The following is a 20,377-nucleotide window of genomic DNA, read 5'->3' on the forward strand; positions in this document are numbered from 1 at the left end:
AGTTTATTTATTTCATTATGATAGATACTGTTTGTAAACTAATGTGTCAAGTGGAGATTTTTATGGCTTTTGACATTGCCAATTGCTTTCTAGAAAATCAGTGCCTATTTATAGTTCATGAAATGGTATATCAGTGTATACACGTCATTACACTTTACAAATAGTATGTATATATAAATACTATATATGTATATTTAATTTGGTAACAATTATTTTATTATTTTTGTTGTTGCTAAGCAATGGGGTTGCTCACAGCACTTCTCTAACCTCATTCTCAGATGAGGAAATTGAGTGAACTTAGTACTTAGGAGCTTCTGTTCTTGGTTACCTTTGTCACTGTTTATTAATCAGGACTGCTGATTCACTACCAGGTATGCATATCTGATACCTGTTTCCACATAGATACTATACTATCTCATAACAAAATAGAAAGCTAACTAGACAACTAGGTCATGCTATATTAGCAAATTTGATCCACATACTGCTGCTGCTGCTGCTGCTAAGTCGCTTCAGTCGTGTCCGACTCTGTGTGACCCTGTAGACAGCAGCCCACCAGGCTCCCCCATCTCTGGGATTCTCCAGGCAAGAACACTGGAGTGGGTTGCCATTTCCTTCTCCACATACTATCCATTATTAAAACAGAAAAACTAAAACAAACAAGGAAGCTAGGCAATAAACTCTGTACATTGATAGCAAATTTGACTGATGCTCAATTCTGAAGTTAATAGCCATGTTGAGAATAGTACCTCCTAACAATTTTGTGAGTCATCAGGATTTTCCCCTTATTTCCTGGTTCCTGGCCTTACTGTCAGTGTAGATAAGGAAAGTATATAGGAAATTGAATTAAATACAAAATGTTTCCTGAATATGAAACCTTGCCTACATGATGAAAAATACTAGATCTAAAGTGGAAACTTAAAAAAATTTTTTTCTGAAAAGTAAAAAGGAAAAATAGTTAATGTAGGATTTTAATTATGCCTGATAAATGAAAATGCTATTAACATTCCCCGTACTGTTATTCTAAAAATATTTATTGATCACCTTGTCTGGGTCAGTTGGCTTAGTTCTACCTGTCTGCAAGTAGACTTCACTAATATAGGGATGGATATGTTTGTGTGTGTGTGTGTGTGTGTGTGTGTGTGTATATATATATAGAGAGAGAGAGAATGGCTATCAATGTCTACAAACAGTAAATACTGGAGAAAGTATGGAGAAGAAGAAACCCTATTACACTGTTGATGGGAATGTAAATTGGTACAGTCACTATGGAGAACAGTATGCAGGTTACTTAAGAAACTAAAAATAGCCTTACCATATGATCCTGCAGTCCCACTGCTGTGCATATATCTGGAGGAAAGCATAATTCAAAAAGATACTTGCACCTCAATGCTCATAGCAGCGCTGTTTACAATAGCCAAGACATGGAAGTCACATAAATGTCCATTGAGAAAAGACTGAATAAAGAAGATACAGTGTATATATGCAATGGGGGTGGGTGCAGGAGGGCCAAGAGGAGCTACTCCATGTTCAAGGTCAGGAGGGGCGGCCATGAGGAGATACCCCTCATCCAAGGTAAGGAGCAGCGGCTGTGCTTTGCTGGAGCAACCGTGAAGAGATACCCCACGTCCAAGGTAAGAGAAACCCAAGTAAGACAGTAGGTGTTGCAAGACGGCATCAGAGGGCAGACGCACTGAAACCATACTCACAGAACACTAGTCAATCTGATCATGTGGACCACAGACTGTCTAACTCAATGAAATTAAGCCATGCCATGTGGGGACACCCAAAATGGGCAGGTCATGGTGAAGAGGTGTGACAGAAAGTGTTCCACTGGAGAAGGGAATGGCAAACCACTTCATATTCTTGCCTGGAGATCCCCATGAACAGTATGAAAAACCAAAATGATAAGATACTGAAGGAGGAACTCCCCAGGCCGGTAGGTGCCCAACATGCTACTGGAGATCAATGGAGAAATAACTGCAGAAAAAATGAAGGGATGGAGCCAAAGCAAAAACAATACCCAGTTGTGGATGTGACTGGTGATAGAAGCAAGGTCCAATGATATAAAAAGCAATACTGCAAAGGAACCTGGAATGTTAGGTCCATGAATCAAGGCAAGTTGGAAGTGGTCAAACAGGAGATGGCAAGAGTGAACGTCGACATTCTAGGAATCAGCGAACTCAAATGGACTGGAATGGGTGAATTTAACTCAGATGACCATTATAACTACTACTGTGGGAAGGAATCCCTTAGAAGAAATGGAGTAGCCATCATGGTCAACAAAAGAGTCCGAAATGCAGTACTTGCATGCAATCTCAAAAACAACAGAATGATCTCTGTTCATTTCCAAGGCAAACCATTCAATATCACGGTAATCCAAGCCTATGCCCCAACCAGTAATGCTGAAGAAGCTGAAGTTGAATGGTTCTATGAAGACCTACAAGGCCTTCTAGAACTAACACCCAAAAAAGATGTCCTTTTCATTACAGGGGACTGGAATGCAAAAGTAGGAAGTCAAGAAACACCTGGCTGCTGCTGCTGCTGCTAAGTCACTCAGTCGTGTCCGACTCTTAGTGACTCCATGGACTGCAGCCCACCAGGCTCCTCCGCCCATGGAATTTTCCAGGCAAGAGTACTGGAGTGGGATGCCATTGCCTTCTCTGAGAAACACCTGGGGTAACAGGCAAATTTGGCCTTGGAATATGGAATGAAGTAGGGCAAAGGCTAATAGAGTTTTGCCAAGAGATCAAACTGGTCATAGCAAACACCCTCTTCCAACAACACAAGAGAAGACTGTACACATGGACATCATCAGATGGTCAACACCGAAATCAAATTGATTATATTCTTTGCAGCCAAAGATGGACAAGCTCTATACAGTCAACAAAAAGAATACCAGGAGCTGACTGTGGCTCAGATCATGAACTCCTTATTGCCAAATTCAGACTTAAATTGAAGAAAGTAGGGAAAACCACTAGACCATTCAAGTATGACCTAAATCAAATCCCTTATGACTATACAGTGGAAGTGAGAAATAGATTTAAGGGGCTAGATCTGATAGAGTGCCTGATGAACTCTGGATGGATGTTCATCATTGTACAGGAGACAGGGATCAAGACCACCCCCAAGAAAAAGAAATGCAAAAAAGCAAAATGGCTGTCTGGGGGAGGCCTTACAAATAACTGTGAAAAGAAGAGAAGCAAAAAGCAAAAGAGAAAAGGAAAGATATAAGCATCTGAATGCAGAGTTCCAAAGAATAGCAAGGACAGATAAGAAAGACTTCCTCAGCAATCAATGCAAAGAAATAGAGGAAAACAATAGAATAGGAAGGACAAGAGATCTCTTCAAGAAAATTAGAGATACCAAGGGAACATTTCATGCAAAGATGGGTTCGACAAAGGACAGAAATGGTATGGACCTAACAGAAGCAGAAGATATTAAGAAGAGGTGGCAAGAATACACAGAAGAACTATACAAAAAAGATCTTCACGACCAAGATAATCACGATGGTGTGATCACTCACCTAGAGCCAGAAATCCTGGAATGTGAAGTCAAGTGGACCTTAGAAAGCATCACGAACAAAGCTAGTGGAGGTGATGGAATTTCAGTTGAGCTATTTCAAATCCTAAAAAATGATGCTGTGAAAGTGCTGCACTCAATATGTCAGCAAATTTTGGAAACTCAGCAGTGGCCACAGGACTGGAAAAGGTCAGTTTTCATTCCAATCCCAAAGAAAGGCAATGCCAAAGAATGCTCAAACTACTGCACAATTGCACTCATCTCACATGCTAGTAAAGTAATGTTCAAAATTCTCCATGCCAGGCTTCAGCAATACATGAACCATGAACTTTCAGATGTTCAAGCTGTTTTTAGAAAAGGCAGAGGAACCAGAGATCAAATTGCCAACATCCGCTGGATCATGGAAAAAGCAAGAGAGTTCCAGAAAAACATCCATTTCTGCTTTATTGACTATGCCAAAGCCTTTGACTGTGTGGATCACAATAAACTGTAGAAAATTCTGAAAGAGATGGGAATACCAAACCATCTGATCTGCCTCTTGAGAAACCTATATGCAGGTCAGGAAGCAACAGTTAGAACTGGACATGGAACAACAGACTGGTTCCAAATAGGAAAAGGAGTACGTCAAGGCTATATATTGTCACCCTGTTTATTTAACTTCTATGCAGAGTACATCATGAGAAACGTTGGGCTGGAAAAATCACAAGCTGGAACCAAGATTGCTGGGAGAAATATCAATAACCTCAGATACACAGATGACACCACCCTTATGGCAGAAAGTGAAGAGGAACTAAAAAGCCTCTTGATGAAAGTAAAGGAGGAGAGTGAAGAAGTTAGCTTAAAGCTCAACATTCAGAAAACGAAGATCATGGCATCTGGTTCCATCACTTCATGGGAAATAGATGGGGAAACAGTGGAAACAGTGTCAGACTTTATTTTTTGGGCTCCAAAATCACTGCAGATGGTGACTGCAGCCATGAAATTAAAAGACGCTTACTCCTTGGAAGGAAAGTTATGACCAGCCTAGACAGCGTATTCAGAAGCAGAGACATTACTTTGCCAACAAAGGTCCATTTAGTCAAAGCTATGGTTTTTCCAGTGGTCATGTATGTGAGAGTTGGACTGTGAAGAAAGCTGAGCACTGAAGAATTGATGCTTTTGGATTGTGGTGTTGGAGAAAACTCTTGAGAGTCCCTTGGACTGCAAGGAGTTCCAACCAATCCATTCTGAAGATCAGTCCTGGGTGTTCATTGAAAGGACTGATGCTGAAGGTGAAACTCCAGGACTTTGGCCACCTCATGTGAAGAGTTGACTCATTGGAAAAGACTCTGATGCTGGGAGGGATTGGGGGCAGGAGGAGAAGGGGATGACAGAGGATGAGATGGCTGGATGGCATCACTGACTCGCTGGACATGAGTTTGAGTAAACTCCGGGAGTTAGTGATGGACAGGGAGGCCTGGCGTGCTGTGATTCATGGGGTCACAAAGAGTCAGACATGACTGAGCAACTGAACTGAACTGAACTGGAATATTACTCAGCCATAAAAAAGAATAAAATAATGCCATTTGGATGGATCTAGAGATTATCATATTAAGTGAAACAAATGAGACAAAGATAAGTATCATATGATATCGCTTTTGTGTGGAATCTAAAAAAATTATTTAAATGAACTCATTTACAAATCCAAAATAGACTCACAGACATAGCTAATTTATGGTTAGCAAAGGAGAGGAGGTATATTAGGAATTTAAAAGTAACATATACACACTAATATATGAAAAATAGAAACAATGAAACTGCTGTATTCAATACAATGAGCTATTTCAATATCTTGTAATAACCTGTTACAGAAAAGTTGGCTTAAAGCTCCACAGTCAGAAAATTAAGATTATGGCATCCAGTCCCATCACTTCATGGCTAATAGATGGAGAAAGAGTGGTAACAGTGGCTGACTTTATTTTTTGGGGCTCCAAAATCACTGTAGATGGTGATTGCAGCCATGAAATTAAAAGACACTCCTTGGAAGGAAAATTATGACCAACCTAGATAACATATTGAAAAGCAGGGACATTACTTTGCCAACAAAGGTCCACCTAGTCAAGGCTATGGTTTTTCCAGTAGTCATGTATGGATGTGAGAGTTGGAGTATAAAGAAAGCTGAGCACCAAAGAATTGATGCTTTTGAACTGTGGTGTTGGAGAAGACTCTTGAGAGTCCCTTGGACTGCAAGGAGATCCAACCAGTCTATCCTAAAGGAGATCAGTCCTGGGTGTTCATTGGAAGGACTGATGCTAAAGCTTAAACTCCAGTACTTTGGCCACCTGATGCAAAGAGCTGACTCATTTGAAAAGACTCTGATGCTGGGAGTGTTTGGGGCAGGAGGAGAAGGGGACAATAGAGGATGAGATGGTTGGATGGCATCACCGATTCAATGGACATGAGTTTGGGTGAACTCCAGGAGTTGGTGATGGACAGGGAAGCCTGGCGTGATACAGTTCATGGGGTCACAGAGTTGGACATGACTCAGGACATGTCTGAGTCATGACTGAGGAAAGAATCTGAAAAACAATGCATATATATTTGTGTGCTGTGTGTGTGTGTGTGTGTGTGTGTGTATTGTTTAAATATTGTTTTGGCCAGAAAGTTTTTTCAGTTAGTGAATATGTTGTTCAATACAGTTCTTGGTGAAAATGGAAAATGGGTCTTTTATTTTTATTTAAAACCAAACTTTTTAGCCAGCCCATTATATATATCAGATCAGATCAGTTGCTCAGTCGTGTCTGACTCTTTGCGACCACATGAATCACAGCACGCCAGCCCTCCCTGTCTATCACCAACTCCCAGAGTTCACTCAGACTCATGTCCATTGAGTCAGTGATGCCATCCAGCCATCTCATCCTCTGTCGTCCCCTTCTCCTCCTGCCCCCAATCCCTCCCAGCATCAGAGTCTTTTCCAATGAGTCAACTCTTCACATGAGGTGGCCAAAGTATTGGAGTTTCAGCTTTAGCATCATTCCTTCCAAAGAAATCCCAGGGCTCATCTCCTTCAGAATGGACTGGTTGCATCTCCTTGCAGTCCAAGGGACTCTCAAGAGTCTTCTCCAACACCACAGTTCAAAAGCATCAATTCTTCAGTGCTCAGCCTTCTTTACAGTCCGACTCTCACATCCATACATGACCACAGGAAAAACCATAGCCTTGACTAGACGGACCTTTGTTGGCAAAGTAATGTCTCTGCTTTTGAATATGCTATCTAGATTGGTCATAACTTTCCTTCCAAGGAGTAAATGTCTTTTAATTTCATGGCTGCAGTCACCATCTGTAGTGATTTTGGAACCCAGAAAAATAAAGTCTGACACTGTTTTCACTGTTTCCCCATCTATTTCCCATGAAGTGATGGGACCAGATGCCATGATCTTCATTTTCTGAATGTTGAGCTTTAAGCCTACTTTTACTCTCCACTTTCACTTTCATCAAGAGGCTTTTGAGTTCCTCTTCACTTTCTGCCATAGGGTGGTGTCATCTGCATATCTGAGGTTATTGATATTTCTCCCGGCAATCTTGATTCCAGCTTGTGTTTCTTCCGGTCCAGCATTTCTCATGATGTGCTCTGCATATAAATTAAATAAGCAGGGTGACAATATACAGCCTTGACGTACTCCTTTTCCTATTTGGAACCAGTCTGTTGTTCCATGTCCAGTTCTAACTGTTGCTTCCTGACCTGCATACAAATTTCTCAAGAGGCAGATCAGGTGGTCTGGTATTCCCATCTCTTTCAGAATTTTCCACAGTTTATTGTGATCCACACAGTCAAAGGCTTTGGCATAGTCAATAAAGCAGAAATAGATGCTTTTCTGGAGCTCTCTTGTTTTCCATGATCCAGCGGATGTTGGCAATTTAATCTCTGGTTCCTCTACCTTTTCTAAAACCAGCTTGAACATCAGGAAGTTCACGCTTCACATATTGCTGAAGCCTGGCTTGGAGAATTTTGAGCATTACTTTACTAGCGTGTGAGATGAGTGCAATTGTGCGGTAGTTTGAGCATTCTTTGGCATTGCCTTTCTTTGGGTTGGAATATATATAATTGATCCACTTTGCTATACACCCAAAATTAATACACCATAAATTAACCATGCTTCAATAAAAGGCCACACTATATTAATATAGTCAGTTTGAATATTAATAAACTTTATATTTTCCCCATTTTATGATCAAAAAACACAGGAAACAAACAAACAATTCTGGGTTCAAACTGCTGACTCTATCTCTAATCAACTGTGTGACCTTACTAAACTTGTTGGAACTTCTTTACCTCAGTTTTCTAATTTGTAAATGTGAATAATAATATTACCAAACTCAAGGGGTTTCTGTGAAATAAAAATGGGCTAATATAGCAGAAGCTCTCAGAGCAGTACCTGATACTTAGTAAGTGTTATCCCTGGTAGCCTAGTCAGTAAAGAATTTGTCTACAATGCAGGAGACTTGGGTTTGATCCCTGGGTAGGAAGATACCCTGGAGAAGGGAATGCCAACAGACTCCAGTATTCTTGCCTGGAGAATTCCATGGACAGAGGAGCCTGATAGGTTACAGTCCAAGGGGTCACAAAGAGTTAGACACCACTGGCGACTTTATCACACACACACAAATATATGTTAGCTATTCTTTTTGTTAGTATTATATAATAATCACTTTTCTTGTTATGCTTATTATTCTATGTATTCTAATTATTACTACTAAGAAAAATTGCTTGCATCTTCTCTTTTCATCAAGCTAATGTTTTATGAATAGTATTATTATAAATGCAGTTATGTTTCTAGAATCAGCCTGCCGAAGAACTCACCCAGAAATGCTTCTTGGCCATGGGAGAAAGAATACCTGAAAATCTGAGGCTTGTACACTATTGGCCCAGTTTATGCAACTGGTCTTCTTTTTCAGGAGGAAGTGCAGTAAATTTATTTAAGAGATTAATGTCCAGTACTTTGGCCACCTCGTGCGAAGAGTTGACTTGTTGGAAAAGACTCTGATGCTGGGAGGGATTGGGGGCAGGAGGAGAAGGGGACGACAGAGGATGAGATGGCTGGATGGAATCACTGACTCGATGGACGTGAGTCTGAGTGAACTCCAGGAGTTGGTGATGGACAGGGAGGCCTGGCGTGCTGCAATTCATGGGGTCACAAAGAGTCGGACACGACTGAGTGACTGATCTGATCTGATGGCTTAAATATTACTTAAATCACTTACCAACTGAGACTACAGGCAGATTCCTGAACTCTTAAGCCCTAGTTGCCTGTCTGTACCAACTTTGATATGACATCCTTTCTCTTTAGAGGTCCCTGCACTTGCCGTTTGCTGGCTGTGCCTCCCCCAGGCTAGCTTCATGGGTGTGAGACTTGTGTAGTCATCACATATGGCCCTGGATTCAGAAAAGTCATACACTTGACTCAATGCTCTGCTGTAGTTGTCCTAAAATTCTTAGTCATTTTTTCCTTTGAACTTATTTTTTATAAGTAGAGTCTGATGGGAAGATGTATGTGTGCCCACCATTTCTTGCCACTTCCTTTACATATAGCATTCATGAGATCCATGAGCACAAATTCAGGTGAGCTCACAAAGTGTTGGATTTCAGTGAGACTCAAAGTGAATACAGGATAAACATATTTTATCTAAGTAGTTCAATTCAGTTCAGTCGCTCAGTCATGTCCGACTCTTTGCGACCCCATGAATCGCAGCACACCAGGCCTCCATCACCAACTCCCGGAGTTCACTGAGACTCACATCCATCAAGTCAGTGATGCCATCCAGCCATCTCATCCTCTGTCATCCCCTTCTCTTCCTGCCCCCAATCCCTCCCAGCATCAGGGTCTTTTCCAGTGAGTCAACTCTTCTCATGAGGTGGCCAAAGTACTGGAGTTTCAGCTTTAGCATCATTCCTTCCAAAGAAATCCCAGGGCTCATCTCCTTCAGAATGGACTGGTTGCATCTCCTTGCAGTCCAAGGGACTCTCAAGAGTCTTCTCCAACACCACAGTTCAAAAGCATCAATTCTTCGGCGCTCAGCTTTCTTCACAGTCCAACTCTCACATCCATACATGACCACTGGAAAAACCATAGCCTTGATTAGACGGACCTTTGTTGGCAAAGTAATGTCTCTGCTTTTGAATATGCTATCTAGGTTGGTCATAACTTTCCTTCCAAGGAGTAAGCATCTTTTAATTTCATGGCTGCAGTCACCATCTGCAGTGATTTTGGAGCCCCCCAAAATAAAGTCTGACACTGTTTCCACTGTTTTATCTCAGTAGACAGTGCCCTAACAGCCTGGAAAGGCTGTGCTTTCAGTTTAATCCAGAACTTTGAATGCAGAAGGAAGGCAATGACACTCCAAGAAACACAAGCAACCAAGAAACTATCATATCCTTTCTTATTCATGTTATTTCCCTTTGTTGCTTCTTAGTCACTCAGTAGTGTCCAACTCTTTGTGACCCCATGGACTATATCCACCAGGCTCCTCTGTCCATGGCATTCTCCAGGCAAGAATACTGGAGTGGATTGCCATTTCCTTCTCCATTTTCCTTTGTTAGTCAACTACTTATATTGATAATGATGATTCCGAAGGAAAAGGGAAAATAGAACATCCCATAGTTCCTTTTCCTTTCAGTCCTTCCTTACTCACCAGTGAGCCAAAGGTGGAGAGTGTCTGGCAGGCAAGATATGAAGTAAAAACAGTTAAAAGTTAGTTTTGTGCATTGTTTTCAGTATTTTGGCAAGAATGAAACACATATGCATGTATGAGTTTTAAAATATGAGTTGTATATTCTACATACAAGTTAAATGTTCTTATATGTGCATTTAGAACTAGCATTGCATGATGTAAAGATAAATAGTAAATGTCACATGAATACTTTATAATTGTAATTTTTCAAATTTAGAACAACTTTAAATTACAAATAAAATTACCATGACAAGTAAAGAAAGGCTATGGAAAAAAGAAAAAAGCTTTATATTTTAGTAGCTTTAATAATATTACTTTTTACTTCTGCTTAAACAAGGGATCCTGCATTTTCATTTTGTACTTGGTTCTCCAAATTGTGTAGCTGGTCCATCCTATGGTGTAAGGAGTCCACAAGGCCAAGAGATTGTGCCCATCCAGTGAGTGGCCCCCTCCCCTTCTTCTAGAACACACTACACATGCCTGGACCTGAAATCTCCTGATAAATAACTGATCCTGCTTCCACAGTCTGCGTTGGCTAGAACTAACTGGGGTGCCAGGGTCAGGTCTCCCCAAGACAGGTTGCATCAAATCAGGGTGTGTGCATTTCTAGGCTTGAGAGTACAAAGGACAGCTATTGAATTGATGTGTTGTGTGGGTTGAGGGAGGCCACACATATGTACATGAGGTCCCTCAAGTGAGGACTGGAGTTGGGGACAGTAAGAAGAAAAATGGGGGCCCCATGGTCCGTCTGTTCTTGAGCAGCCATGTATCAGCATGACATTGAGAACGGTCTAATAATTGCAAATTTGAATCTGGGCTTTCAAGTCATTTTGAAAGTGTTGTCTAGACAGGAGATAAACACATTTAATAGCTTGTTAGCCTGATTTATATATGTTGATCTCCACTTTTAATTTTGCCTCAGGCCTCTTAAATATTAGGGGAGGTTCTGGATGTGAATATGTAAAGCACTTAGTGCCTGAAACTTAGTAAAAGCCCAGTGTGTACTCGGCCACTTTAATCATGTCCGACTCTTCACAGATCTATGGGCTGTAGCCCACCAGGCTCCTCTGTCCATGGTATTCTCCAGGCAAGAAACTGCAGTGGGTTACCATGCCCTTCTCCAGGGGATCTTCTGGTTCTAGGAATTGAATTCCTGTCTCGTGCATTGGCAGGCAAGTTCTTTGCCACTAGCTCCACAATGATGTTCTAAGGTAGCACCGTTCTCTTCTTGGACAAGGCCCTGCTTACCCCCGCCTGCCCTACACCTCTACCTCTTCTTTAACCCCTGGTGGGAAGAGTGATAGTGACAGTGGTGGTATTCTGCTTTCCAATCCCCAGATACTAAGGCCTTGCTCTAAATAGACTGATTGCCTGGATCCCTAAAGTGCTGCCTTGGGTCCCACAGCCATGCCCTGTGAGTCAGATTAGCTGAGGTTCAGTGACTGCCAGAATTATGCATGAGCTTGGTGTGCCCTCTGCAATTTGAATTGTGCTGTTCATTCTGCAGTTCCTCATATGCTTTTTGTCTTTTTTCCTAATGAATTTGGAATTACTTTAAAATTTAGGACAATATTTATCTCTATGATAGTTAAAATACACTAAGAAGAACCTTTTAATGTTTCCCTTTTAGCACTGTATGCGGGGAACTAGGTAAAATTTTTATTTTTCTCAATTATGATAATTGTGCATTTCTTAGGCTTTCTAATTAAATGAATTTCCCGTTCTCATTATTAAGTTCTTTCCTGGATTGTCATCTTTGTTTCTGTGACATTTTCCTATAAGCCTCGTTGAACTCTGTTTTGTTAATTAGTCTTTATTTGTTTTAATGAATCATTCTAACAAACACACTTTGGAAAGCTTGTTCTTTGGAAACATTTTGGCATTTCTTCAAAAGTCTAAACTGTAAAATTGTTGAGGCAGGTGGAATCCATTGAGGCCATATGTCAGGTAGTTTTTTTAAGTACAATTTTTAAAAACATAGTGTTTATATTCCCTGTCTCTAATTCTCTTGCTGGCATTGATCTCAAAAACTATCAATGAGCAAATGAAAAGAAATAGGTCCCAACATGTAAAATGTAGTAATATTAGCAGAAACAGAAATTTGATTAGGATTATTTTTTTTTCCTTTTCTTTTGTTGGTTTTCCCTCTTTATTTTATACTTATAACCAGACATTATGAAAGTGGAAGCATCGCTCCCTCTGTCAGATACTACGTGTGGATTAGTTACCAAACCATGGATTCTTGAAAGAGATGTTTTCCCTAAAGTAGTGCCAATATACTGTGTATGTTAATTGTCTACTTGCTTGTTTACATGCTGACTGGCTGTAAAATTCTTGAGAATAAAAACCATACCTGGGTTGCTTATCCATTTATACTTGTCCTCTAACAGAGTGATTCAGATACAGTGTAGGTACTTTAAAATATATGTCAAGTGGATAAATGAATGCTTCAGGCACATAATATGCTTAATATTGTCTAGATTGTGGCCTTGAAAGTATTAGGTCAAACCATATGGAATTGCAATATTCTCCCTTTTTTATTTATGATCCAATCCAATAGTTTGGTAACATTAGTGGAGATGGGGTTAAGATCAAGGAATTTTGAAGCTAAGATATTGATTGACTATTTCATACAGATTCTGATACCAGGCAGAATGATTTTAAGGGGTAAGAGAGCAAGAGTGTCTTGGGTGAGATTGGTAGATAACAGCGAAAATAAGGGATGAATGATGGCATAGATCAATGGTGAAGGATGGAGACTTAAAAATGATACCATAGGAGTAATGACCTAGTTCAGAAGTTGCAGAGGGGAGTGCAGAAAGTACTTCTCTCAGCCAAACCCTGATACTTGGATATTGGGAGAAGTTGCAGCCTCTTCTAGAAAAAAGGAAGTCTTCCAATAAGAGTTTAGGCTCAGTTAAGTGAAGGAGGGAGAGGAAGCAAGATAAAACCGTGGTTCTAGATGAGAAAGTCTAGGTAGGACACAGCTTTTATTTGAAAATCCAAGGTGACCAATGCCTAGAATATATTTATCAGATTTACCCACCCACTTAATTGACCTATCAGAAACTAAAAACAAAACTAAGATCATTGTGGGGTTATGATGGCATAAAGCAAGATTTTGTTTTTGTTGGTTTGTTTTTTTAATCACATATGACAATCCAGACCCATTTTGCAATGATCTGCTTTATAATCCAGAGTACATAAGAATGTTTTTTTCTGCTGTTCTCTACTTTGTCTTAGCTACATGCTGACATTTACCTCCTTTCCCTGAAGTAACATCATACATTTCTATGCAGTTCCTCAATGTATCCCAAGGTACATCCCATTAAATTCACCCAAATGGGAAACTGCAGTCTCAATGAGTGACATCCTAGAAATTCTCCAGGCTAAACCCATGGCAGCCATATTTTATGGGGCTGAATTGGGGCCTCAGACCCACCCATTTGTCCATATGGGGCAGGTCCTCTAGCCAAGTGTGTGCCCTAGTTTTTTTTTTAATTAATTTATTTAAGGCTAATTAAATAGCCTAATTACTAATTACTTTATGATATTGTGGTGGGTTTTGCCATATATTAACATGAATCAGCCATGGGTGTACATGTGTCCCACCATCCTGAACCCCCCTCCTGCCTCCCTCCCTACCCCATCCCTCTGGGTCGTCCCAGAGCACCAGCTTTGGGTGCCCTGCTTCATGCATTGCATTTGCATTGGTCATCTATTTTACATATGGTAATATACATGCTTCAATGCTATTCTCTCATATCATCCCACCCTCGCCTTCTCCTACATAGTCCAAAAGTCTGTTCTTTATATCTGTGTCTTTTTTGCTATCTTGAATATAGGGTCATTGTTACCATCTTTCTAAATTCCATATATATGTGTTAACATACTGTATTGGTATTTCTCTTTCTGGCTTCACTCTGTATAATAGGCTCCAGTTTCATCCGCCTCATTAGAACTGACTCAAATGTGTTCTTTTTTATAGCTGAGTAATATTCCATTGTGTATATATACCACAACCTCCTTATCCATTCATCTGCTGATCAGAGAAATGCAAATCAAAACCACAATGAGGTACAATCTCATGTTGGTCAGAATGGCTGCCATCAAAAAGTCTACAAACAATAAATGCTGGAGAGGGTGTGGCGAAAAGGGGACCCTCTTACACTGTCGGTAGGAATGCAAAGTAGTACAGCCACTATGGAGAGCAGTGTGGAGATTCCTTAAAAAAACTGGAAATAGGCTGACATACAACCCAGCAATCCCACTGCTGGGCGTACACACTGAGGAAACCAGAATTTAAAGAGACACATGTACCCCCATGTTCATTGCAGCACTGTTTATAATAGCTAGGACGTGGAAGCAACCTAGTTTGGTTTCATAACTTTCAGAAAAAGACTACAGTCTGATCTTCTGTCTAGTTGGTTGGGAAAGTACCTGGATGTGTACTCAACAAACGGTACTGAATTTTAGAACTGAACAGTAATGAATTTTAGGATATTACAATATTTCTAGCCTCTGAACTCTCTGCTGTTCTAATTCTGAAAGAGATGGGAATACCAGACCACCTGATCTGCCTCTTGAGAAATCTGTATGCAGGTCAGGAAGCAACAGTTAGAACTGGACATGGAACAACAGACTGGTTCCAAATAGGAAAAGGAGTACGTCAAGGCTGTATATTGTCACCCTGCTTATTTAACTTCTATGCAGAGTACATCATGAGAAACGCTGGGCTGGAAGAAGCACAAGCTGGAACTAAGATTGCCGGGAGAAATATCAATAACCTCAGATATGCCGATGACACCACCCTTATGGCAGAAAGTGAGGAGGAACTAAAAAGCCTCTTGATGAAGGTGAAAGAGGAGAGTGAAACAGTTGGCTTAAAACTCAACATTCAGAAAACGAAGATCATGGCATCTGGTCCCATCACTTCATGGGAAATAGATGGGGAAACAGTGGAAACGGTGTCAGACTTTATTTTTCTGGGCTCCAAATCACTGCAGATGGTGACTGCAGCATGAAATTAAAAGACGCTTACTCCTTGGAAGAAAAGTTATGACCAACCTAGATAGCATATTGAAAAGCAGAGACATTACTTTGCCAACAAAGGTTTGTCTAGTCAAGGCTATGGTTTTTCCAGTGGTCATGTATGGATGTGAGAGTTGGACTGTGAAGAAGGCTGAGCGCCGAAGAATTGATGCTTTTGAACTGTGGTGTTGGCGAAGACTCTTTCGAGTCCCTTGGACTGTAAGGACATCCAACCAGTCCATTCTGAAGGAGATCAGCCCTGGGATTTCTTTGGAAGGAATGATGCTAAAGCTGAAACTCCAGTACTTTGGCCACCTCATGAGAAGAGTTGACTCATTGGAAAAGACTCTGATGCTGGGAGGGATTGGGGGCAGAAGGAGAAGGGGACGATAGAAGATGAGACGATTGGATGGCATCACTGACTCAATGGACGTGAGTCTCAGTGAACTCCGGGAGTTGATGATGGACAGGGAGGCTTGGCGTGCTGCGACTCATGGGGTCACAAAAAGTCGGACACGACTGAGCAACTGAACTGAACTGAACTGATACATAAGAAAAACTAGTCTTTCTTAGACTAAAGGACATACAATCCATTCATTTCAGATTTTGTGTTTGGAGCAAACCCAAGAACTATTTGCTAGTTTTGCATTGCTTGGGCCCCTGTATAATAGTCTTTCCTGTACAATGCTGAAGTGTGTTGTAACCCCACAGTGAAGAATGATTACGTGAAGGATGCTTTGATCAGTGCTATATTAAACTTGTTGTGATTATTATATGGATGTTTCTGAAGCTGCTGTCCTTAACATCACAGTACCCTAATTCACTGAGGACCTGTAGATGAAACTTCACTTGGGTCTCAAACAGAGAAAGTCATGCTCTTCTTGAACCTTTTTTTTTTTTTTTTCACTGTAGCCTGTTAATCTTTGTTATGCCTGCTTGGATGCTCAACATAAATGTGTGACCTGGGGACAGCAATTGAACAGAACATTATATTTGACTTTGGATATGCTAAAGTTTCCTGTAGTTTTTTATCATATATTTACTTTCTTCCGGGCTTCCCTGGTGGCTAGATCATTGAGAATCCCACCTGCAATGCAGGAGGTTTGGGTTTGATCCCTGGATCAGGAAAATCCCCTAGAGAAGGGAATGGTAACCCGCTCCAGTATTCTTGCCAGGGGAATCCCATGGACAGAGAAGCCTGGTGGGCTACAGTCTATGGGGTCTCAAAGAGTCAGACACAACTGAGTGACTAACACTTTCACTTTTTCCCATTTCTTTATTTTCTTAATTTTTAAACATACTTATTGTATGTATCTTTAAGGTGCCTCAAGTCCTATTTTGAAATTTTTGAATCTTCCTTTTAAGAATATCTATAAATAAAGAAATAAATCTAAAGTCTATGTAGAAACAATCTTCTAGATGTTTTGTTTTCAGAGAGTCACTTGAACATTAAACTCATTGTGCTAATAAACTGGGAATTTGAAACCACGTTACAAGAATACTTGCCCTTGGAGGCACTGGAATGTTTGATTAGTCCTTGATGGGAACTGTCATATTGCTAAGTCTATTTGTCCTTCTTCCCTTTTCTTCCCCTTCCCCTTTCATCTGTCATGACCGTACCCTCTTCCAGTTTTGTTTAGTCCTTCACGTAGTTCCCAAAACCTCCCTCCCCACACTACTCAGTCATAGATAGTACTCCTGATTTATCCTCACATGTTCCTTATTGCCTGTAAGAAAAAAGCCAAATCTTACTCATCTGTTTGTATTCAGGACCTAGCATAAGCCTGGAATGTAGTAGTCAGCTGATGAATATTTGTTGAATGAACTGAATTGCATTACATAAGATAATGCATATAAGGCATTAGTAGAACACTTGGCACAAAGTATACAGTAAATGTTTCTCAATCACTTTCCTTCACACTTGGCCTGAACCTACTTGTCTACTGCACGTGCCACCACTGTGGCTTTGGGCATCTTTGACTCATAATTGCATGCACATTGCATACATTTCTGTGCCTTTGGAGCCTTTACCATGCTGCTATTTCATTCCACAATGCAAAGTGAAAGTGAAAGTCGCTCAGTCGTGTCCAACTCTTTGCGACCCCATGGACTATACAGTCCATGGAATTCTCCAGGTCAGAATACTGGAGAGGGTAGCCATTCCCTTCTCCAGGGGATCTTCCAAACCCAGGGACTGAACTCAGGTCTCCCGTGTTGTGGGAGGATTCTTTACCAGATGAACCATCAGGGAAGCTACAGTGCAATCTCTTTCTTAAATGCATCATCTTTGCCCAAATCTAGAGAAAAAGAATATATAATCCTGGTAATGTTGGTCCAAATCTCTTCTATAACAAGTCATGAACTTCATATTATTTATTTATTTTTAACTTTTTATTTTGTTTTGGAGTATAGATGATTAGCAATGTGTTAGTTTCAGATGTAAAGCAAAGTAATTCAGTTATACATATTCATGTACCTATTCATTTTCAAATTCTTTTCCCATTTATGTTGCTATATAATATTGAACATGCCTTTTATATTTAAATAGTTTGACCTAGTTGGGCATTTCTGGCATATTTCAATGTAATTACATGTTCTTTTATAACTGGCAAAGTTCCTCAAATCAAATTAAACATAGTTCCATTTATTGATGCAAGCACCCCTTCTTTCTGTACTCAAATAATAAGTGAACAATGGTTAAATTTTTGGATTTGAATACATACTTTTTATGCATGTGTACCCAGTTTTTAGTATTTTATTTCATTAAATTGCCTCATACAGGAAATCTAAAATACATTCTATGAATTTTTGTAATCAAAAGAAGGATGAATGATTTATCTCAGGAAAACTCAACCCAAGGAAATTTGTAATTCTCCTAGCCACTTCCACATAATTTTTAAAATGTGAATACCAGGAATGGTGCTGTTGATACTAATATCAGGACAAGGAAGAGAAGGACTTGGTTTCTCTGGAGGAATCTCTGGCGGAATAAACAAAGATACTTGTGCAATGTTGGAGATTTCTGACTTCAGGCTGACCTCATCAACAGCCTGTATAGCAATGAAGAGATCCGTGCCATTTGTAAAAGTGATGGTTTCTGGTTTAAACACAAAGACTTCCTCTGAGTTGGCCTCATTTGGGATGAGATCAGTAGTGTTCACTTGAAGCGATTCATTGAACTTGTCTCTGAGCTCAAGAATATTTGTGCTTATTCTAATGATGTACTTGTCAGCTAAAACATAATTTAAAAAAAGGATGTGATTTGTAATCCGCAAGTCAAAGTTTTTAAAAATCTATTAGAAACAATATCATACTATAAAATACCAATGAATAAATAAATTGATGGTCCATTTTTATAAGCACTAGTATCTTTTTTTTTTACATTTTAATTTTTATATCCTGTGCCCTTTTGTATTCTGACAGAGTAATAAATGTAAAACTGGATCAGGCTTGACTTAAAGCTTAGGTAATTATTTCTGGCCATAGCATCTGACTGAGAGAGGAGATAATTACTGCTTATTATTTTATTATTTGTGCTTCTCAAACTTGAATGTATACACACATCATCCAGGGATCTTAAAATGCAGATTCTGGTTCAGTAGACCCAGTTCTACACTTCTAACTAGCATTCATGTGATACCCATGCTGCAATCCACAGACCATACTTTGAGAGAAAAAATCTGAGGTTTCTTCCAAAGGACAGCTCTGGTCCACAGTATCTATGCTCTATTCCCAGTTCTCTCCAAGAGACATTACTGAAAATGAGGTCTATTAAAGCACAGCTTGGCAAGATTTCAGAAAAAAAACTGAGGATTGCCTATTCCTGGTTTAAATATCTTACACCTATATAGGCCAGTTGTTCAGATTCCAAACTTCTCATGTTTAAAAGTCTTAAACTGTCATTTCAGAGGACATCCCAGGTCCCTCCTGCCTTCTGCCCTCAACATGCATCACAGCACACCTGCCTGCCTCCCACCGTCTGCCCCTCTGCTTGGCTGCTAACCTCCTTTACAGGGTCCATACCACATTCAGCTTACCTCTTCCATGATCATAATCATCCCCGGGAGCCGTCCAAGTCAGATTAATGAGATTGTCCCCTTCGATTTTTGCCTTCAGGTCAGTGATTTTACATGGTGGAAAGAGATCAGGTATGGGGGCCTTTGGAACATCAGTGGCCACAAATGAACCTCCCGAGGATGTTCTGCTGAAACATACTTGCTTGCCTTGATCCTTGTTAATTTCAGGTCTTGGTGGATTCCATTTTACTTCACCTGCATTAAAAAATCCTTCAGTTAAGACAGATAACACCATGAAATGGCTATACTTCCCTCTGTTTTGTCATTGAGTTGCCCTCTTCTTACACTTCCCTTCTTTCTTCCCACACTCAAAACTTACTTTATTTGTTGTAAAGCTCCTAAATCAGGTCACATCAGAGGGGGAAAAGCAAAGAGAATCATAGTTCTTTATCTCACATATATTTATTTCCTGGATATTTAGTGGCATAGCTTCCACAATTTGTTTTTTATAAATATACCTGTCCTGGAGTTGATTTTGTGTGTGTGTTTTAAATTTTAAATTGGAGGATAATTGCTTTACAATATTGTGTTGGCTTCTGCTGTATGTCAACATGAATCAGCCATAGCTATACAGAAATCCTTTCCCTCTTGAACCTCCCTTCCACTTCCCACCCTATCCTATGTTTTTGCTATCCTACTACCTTATCCTAATCTTAACCAGCCACAACATCAGTTTAAATACTACCTCTGCTTTAAACCTTCTCAGACTTCTTCAAGCAGTCTCTTCCACCTAGGTAATACTGTGGGTTTTATTGTCTTTCCTATTTATTTCTTAATCATTTAGCTGGGATTCAAGAATTGCCTTGATTATTTATTCTTTGAATTTTTCTCTTTCTCTCCATATTTGTGTTTTATCTTTCTTATTAGATTGTGCTGCTGCTGCCAAGTCGCTTCAGTCGTGTCCGACTCTGTGTGACCCCATGGACTGCAGCCCACCAGGCTTCTCTGTCCATGGGATTCTCCAGGCAAGAACACTGGAGTGGGTTGCCATTTCCTTCTCCAAGGCATGAAAGTGGAAAGTGAAAGTGCAGTCACTCAGTCAT

At 40.1% G+C, this 20,377-nt stretch overlaps 2 protein-coding genes across 2 annotated transcripts in view; one reads left to right on the top strand and one right to left on the bottom strand.

The window, feature by feature from the left end:
• ODF2L (outer dense fiber of sperm tails 2 like) overlaps positions 1–20,377 on the top strand; it is a 402,314-nt gene that overhangs the window by 226,253 nt on the left and 155,684 nt on the right. The gene's annotated exons all lie outside the window — the stretch shown is intronic.
• CLCA1 (chloride channel accessory 1) overlaps positions 17,998–20,377 on the bottom strand; it is a 34,017-nt gene continuing 31,637 nt past the window's right edge. The window contains exons 13-14 of the mRNA XM_019957161.2: positions 19,296–19,529; positions 17,998–18,490 (exon numbers count right to left, since the gene is read on the bottom strand). Of these exons, the coding sequence (XP_019812720.1) occupies positions 18,108–18,490; positions 19,296–19,529 (617 nt within the window). The 3' untranslated portion in view covers positions 17,998–18,107. The remainder of the gene's footprint in view (positions 18,491–19,295; positions 19,530–20,377) is intronic.

The sequence above is a fragment of the Bos indicus genome, chromosome 3 (assembly GCF_029378745.1).
Source record: "Bos indicus isolate NIAB-ARS_2022 breed Sahiwal x Tharparkar chromosome 3, NIAB-ARS_B.indTharparkar_mat_pri_1.0, whole genome shotgun sequence".
Taxonomy (NCBI): Eukaryota; Metazoa; Chordata; class Mammalia; order Artiodactyla; family Bovidae; genus Bos; species Bos indicus.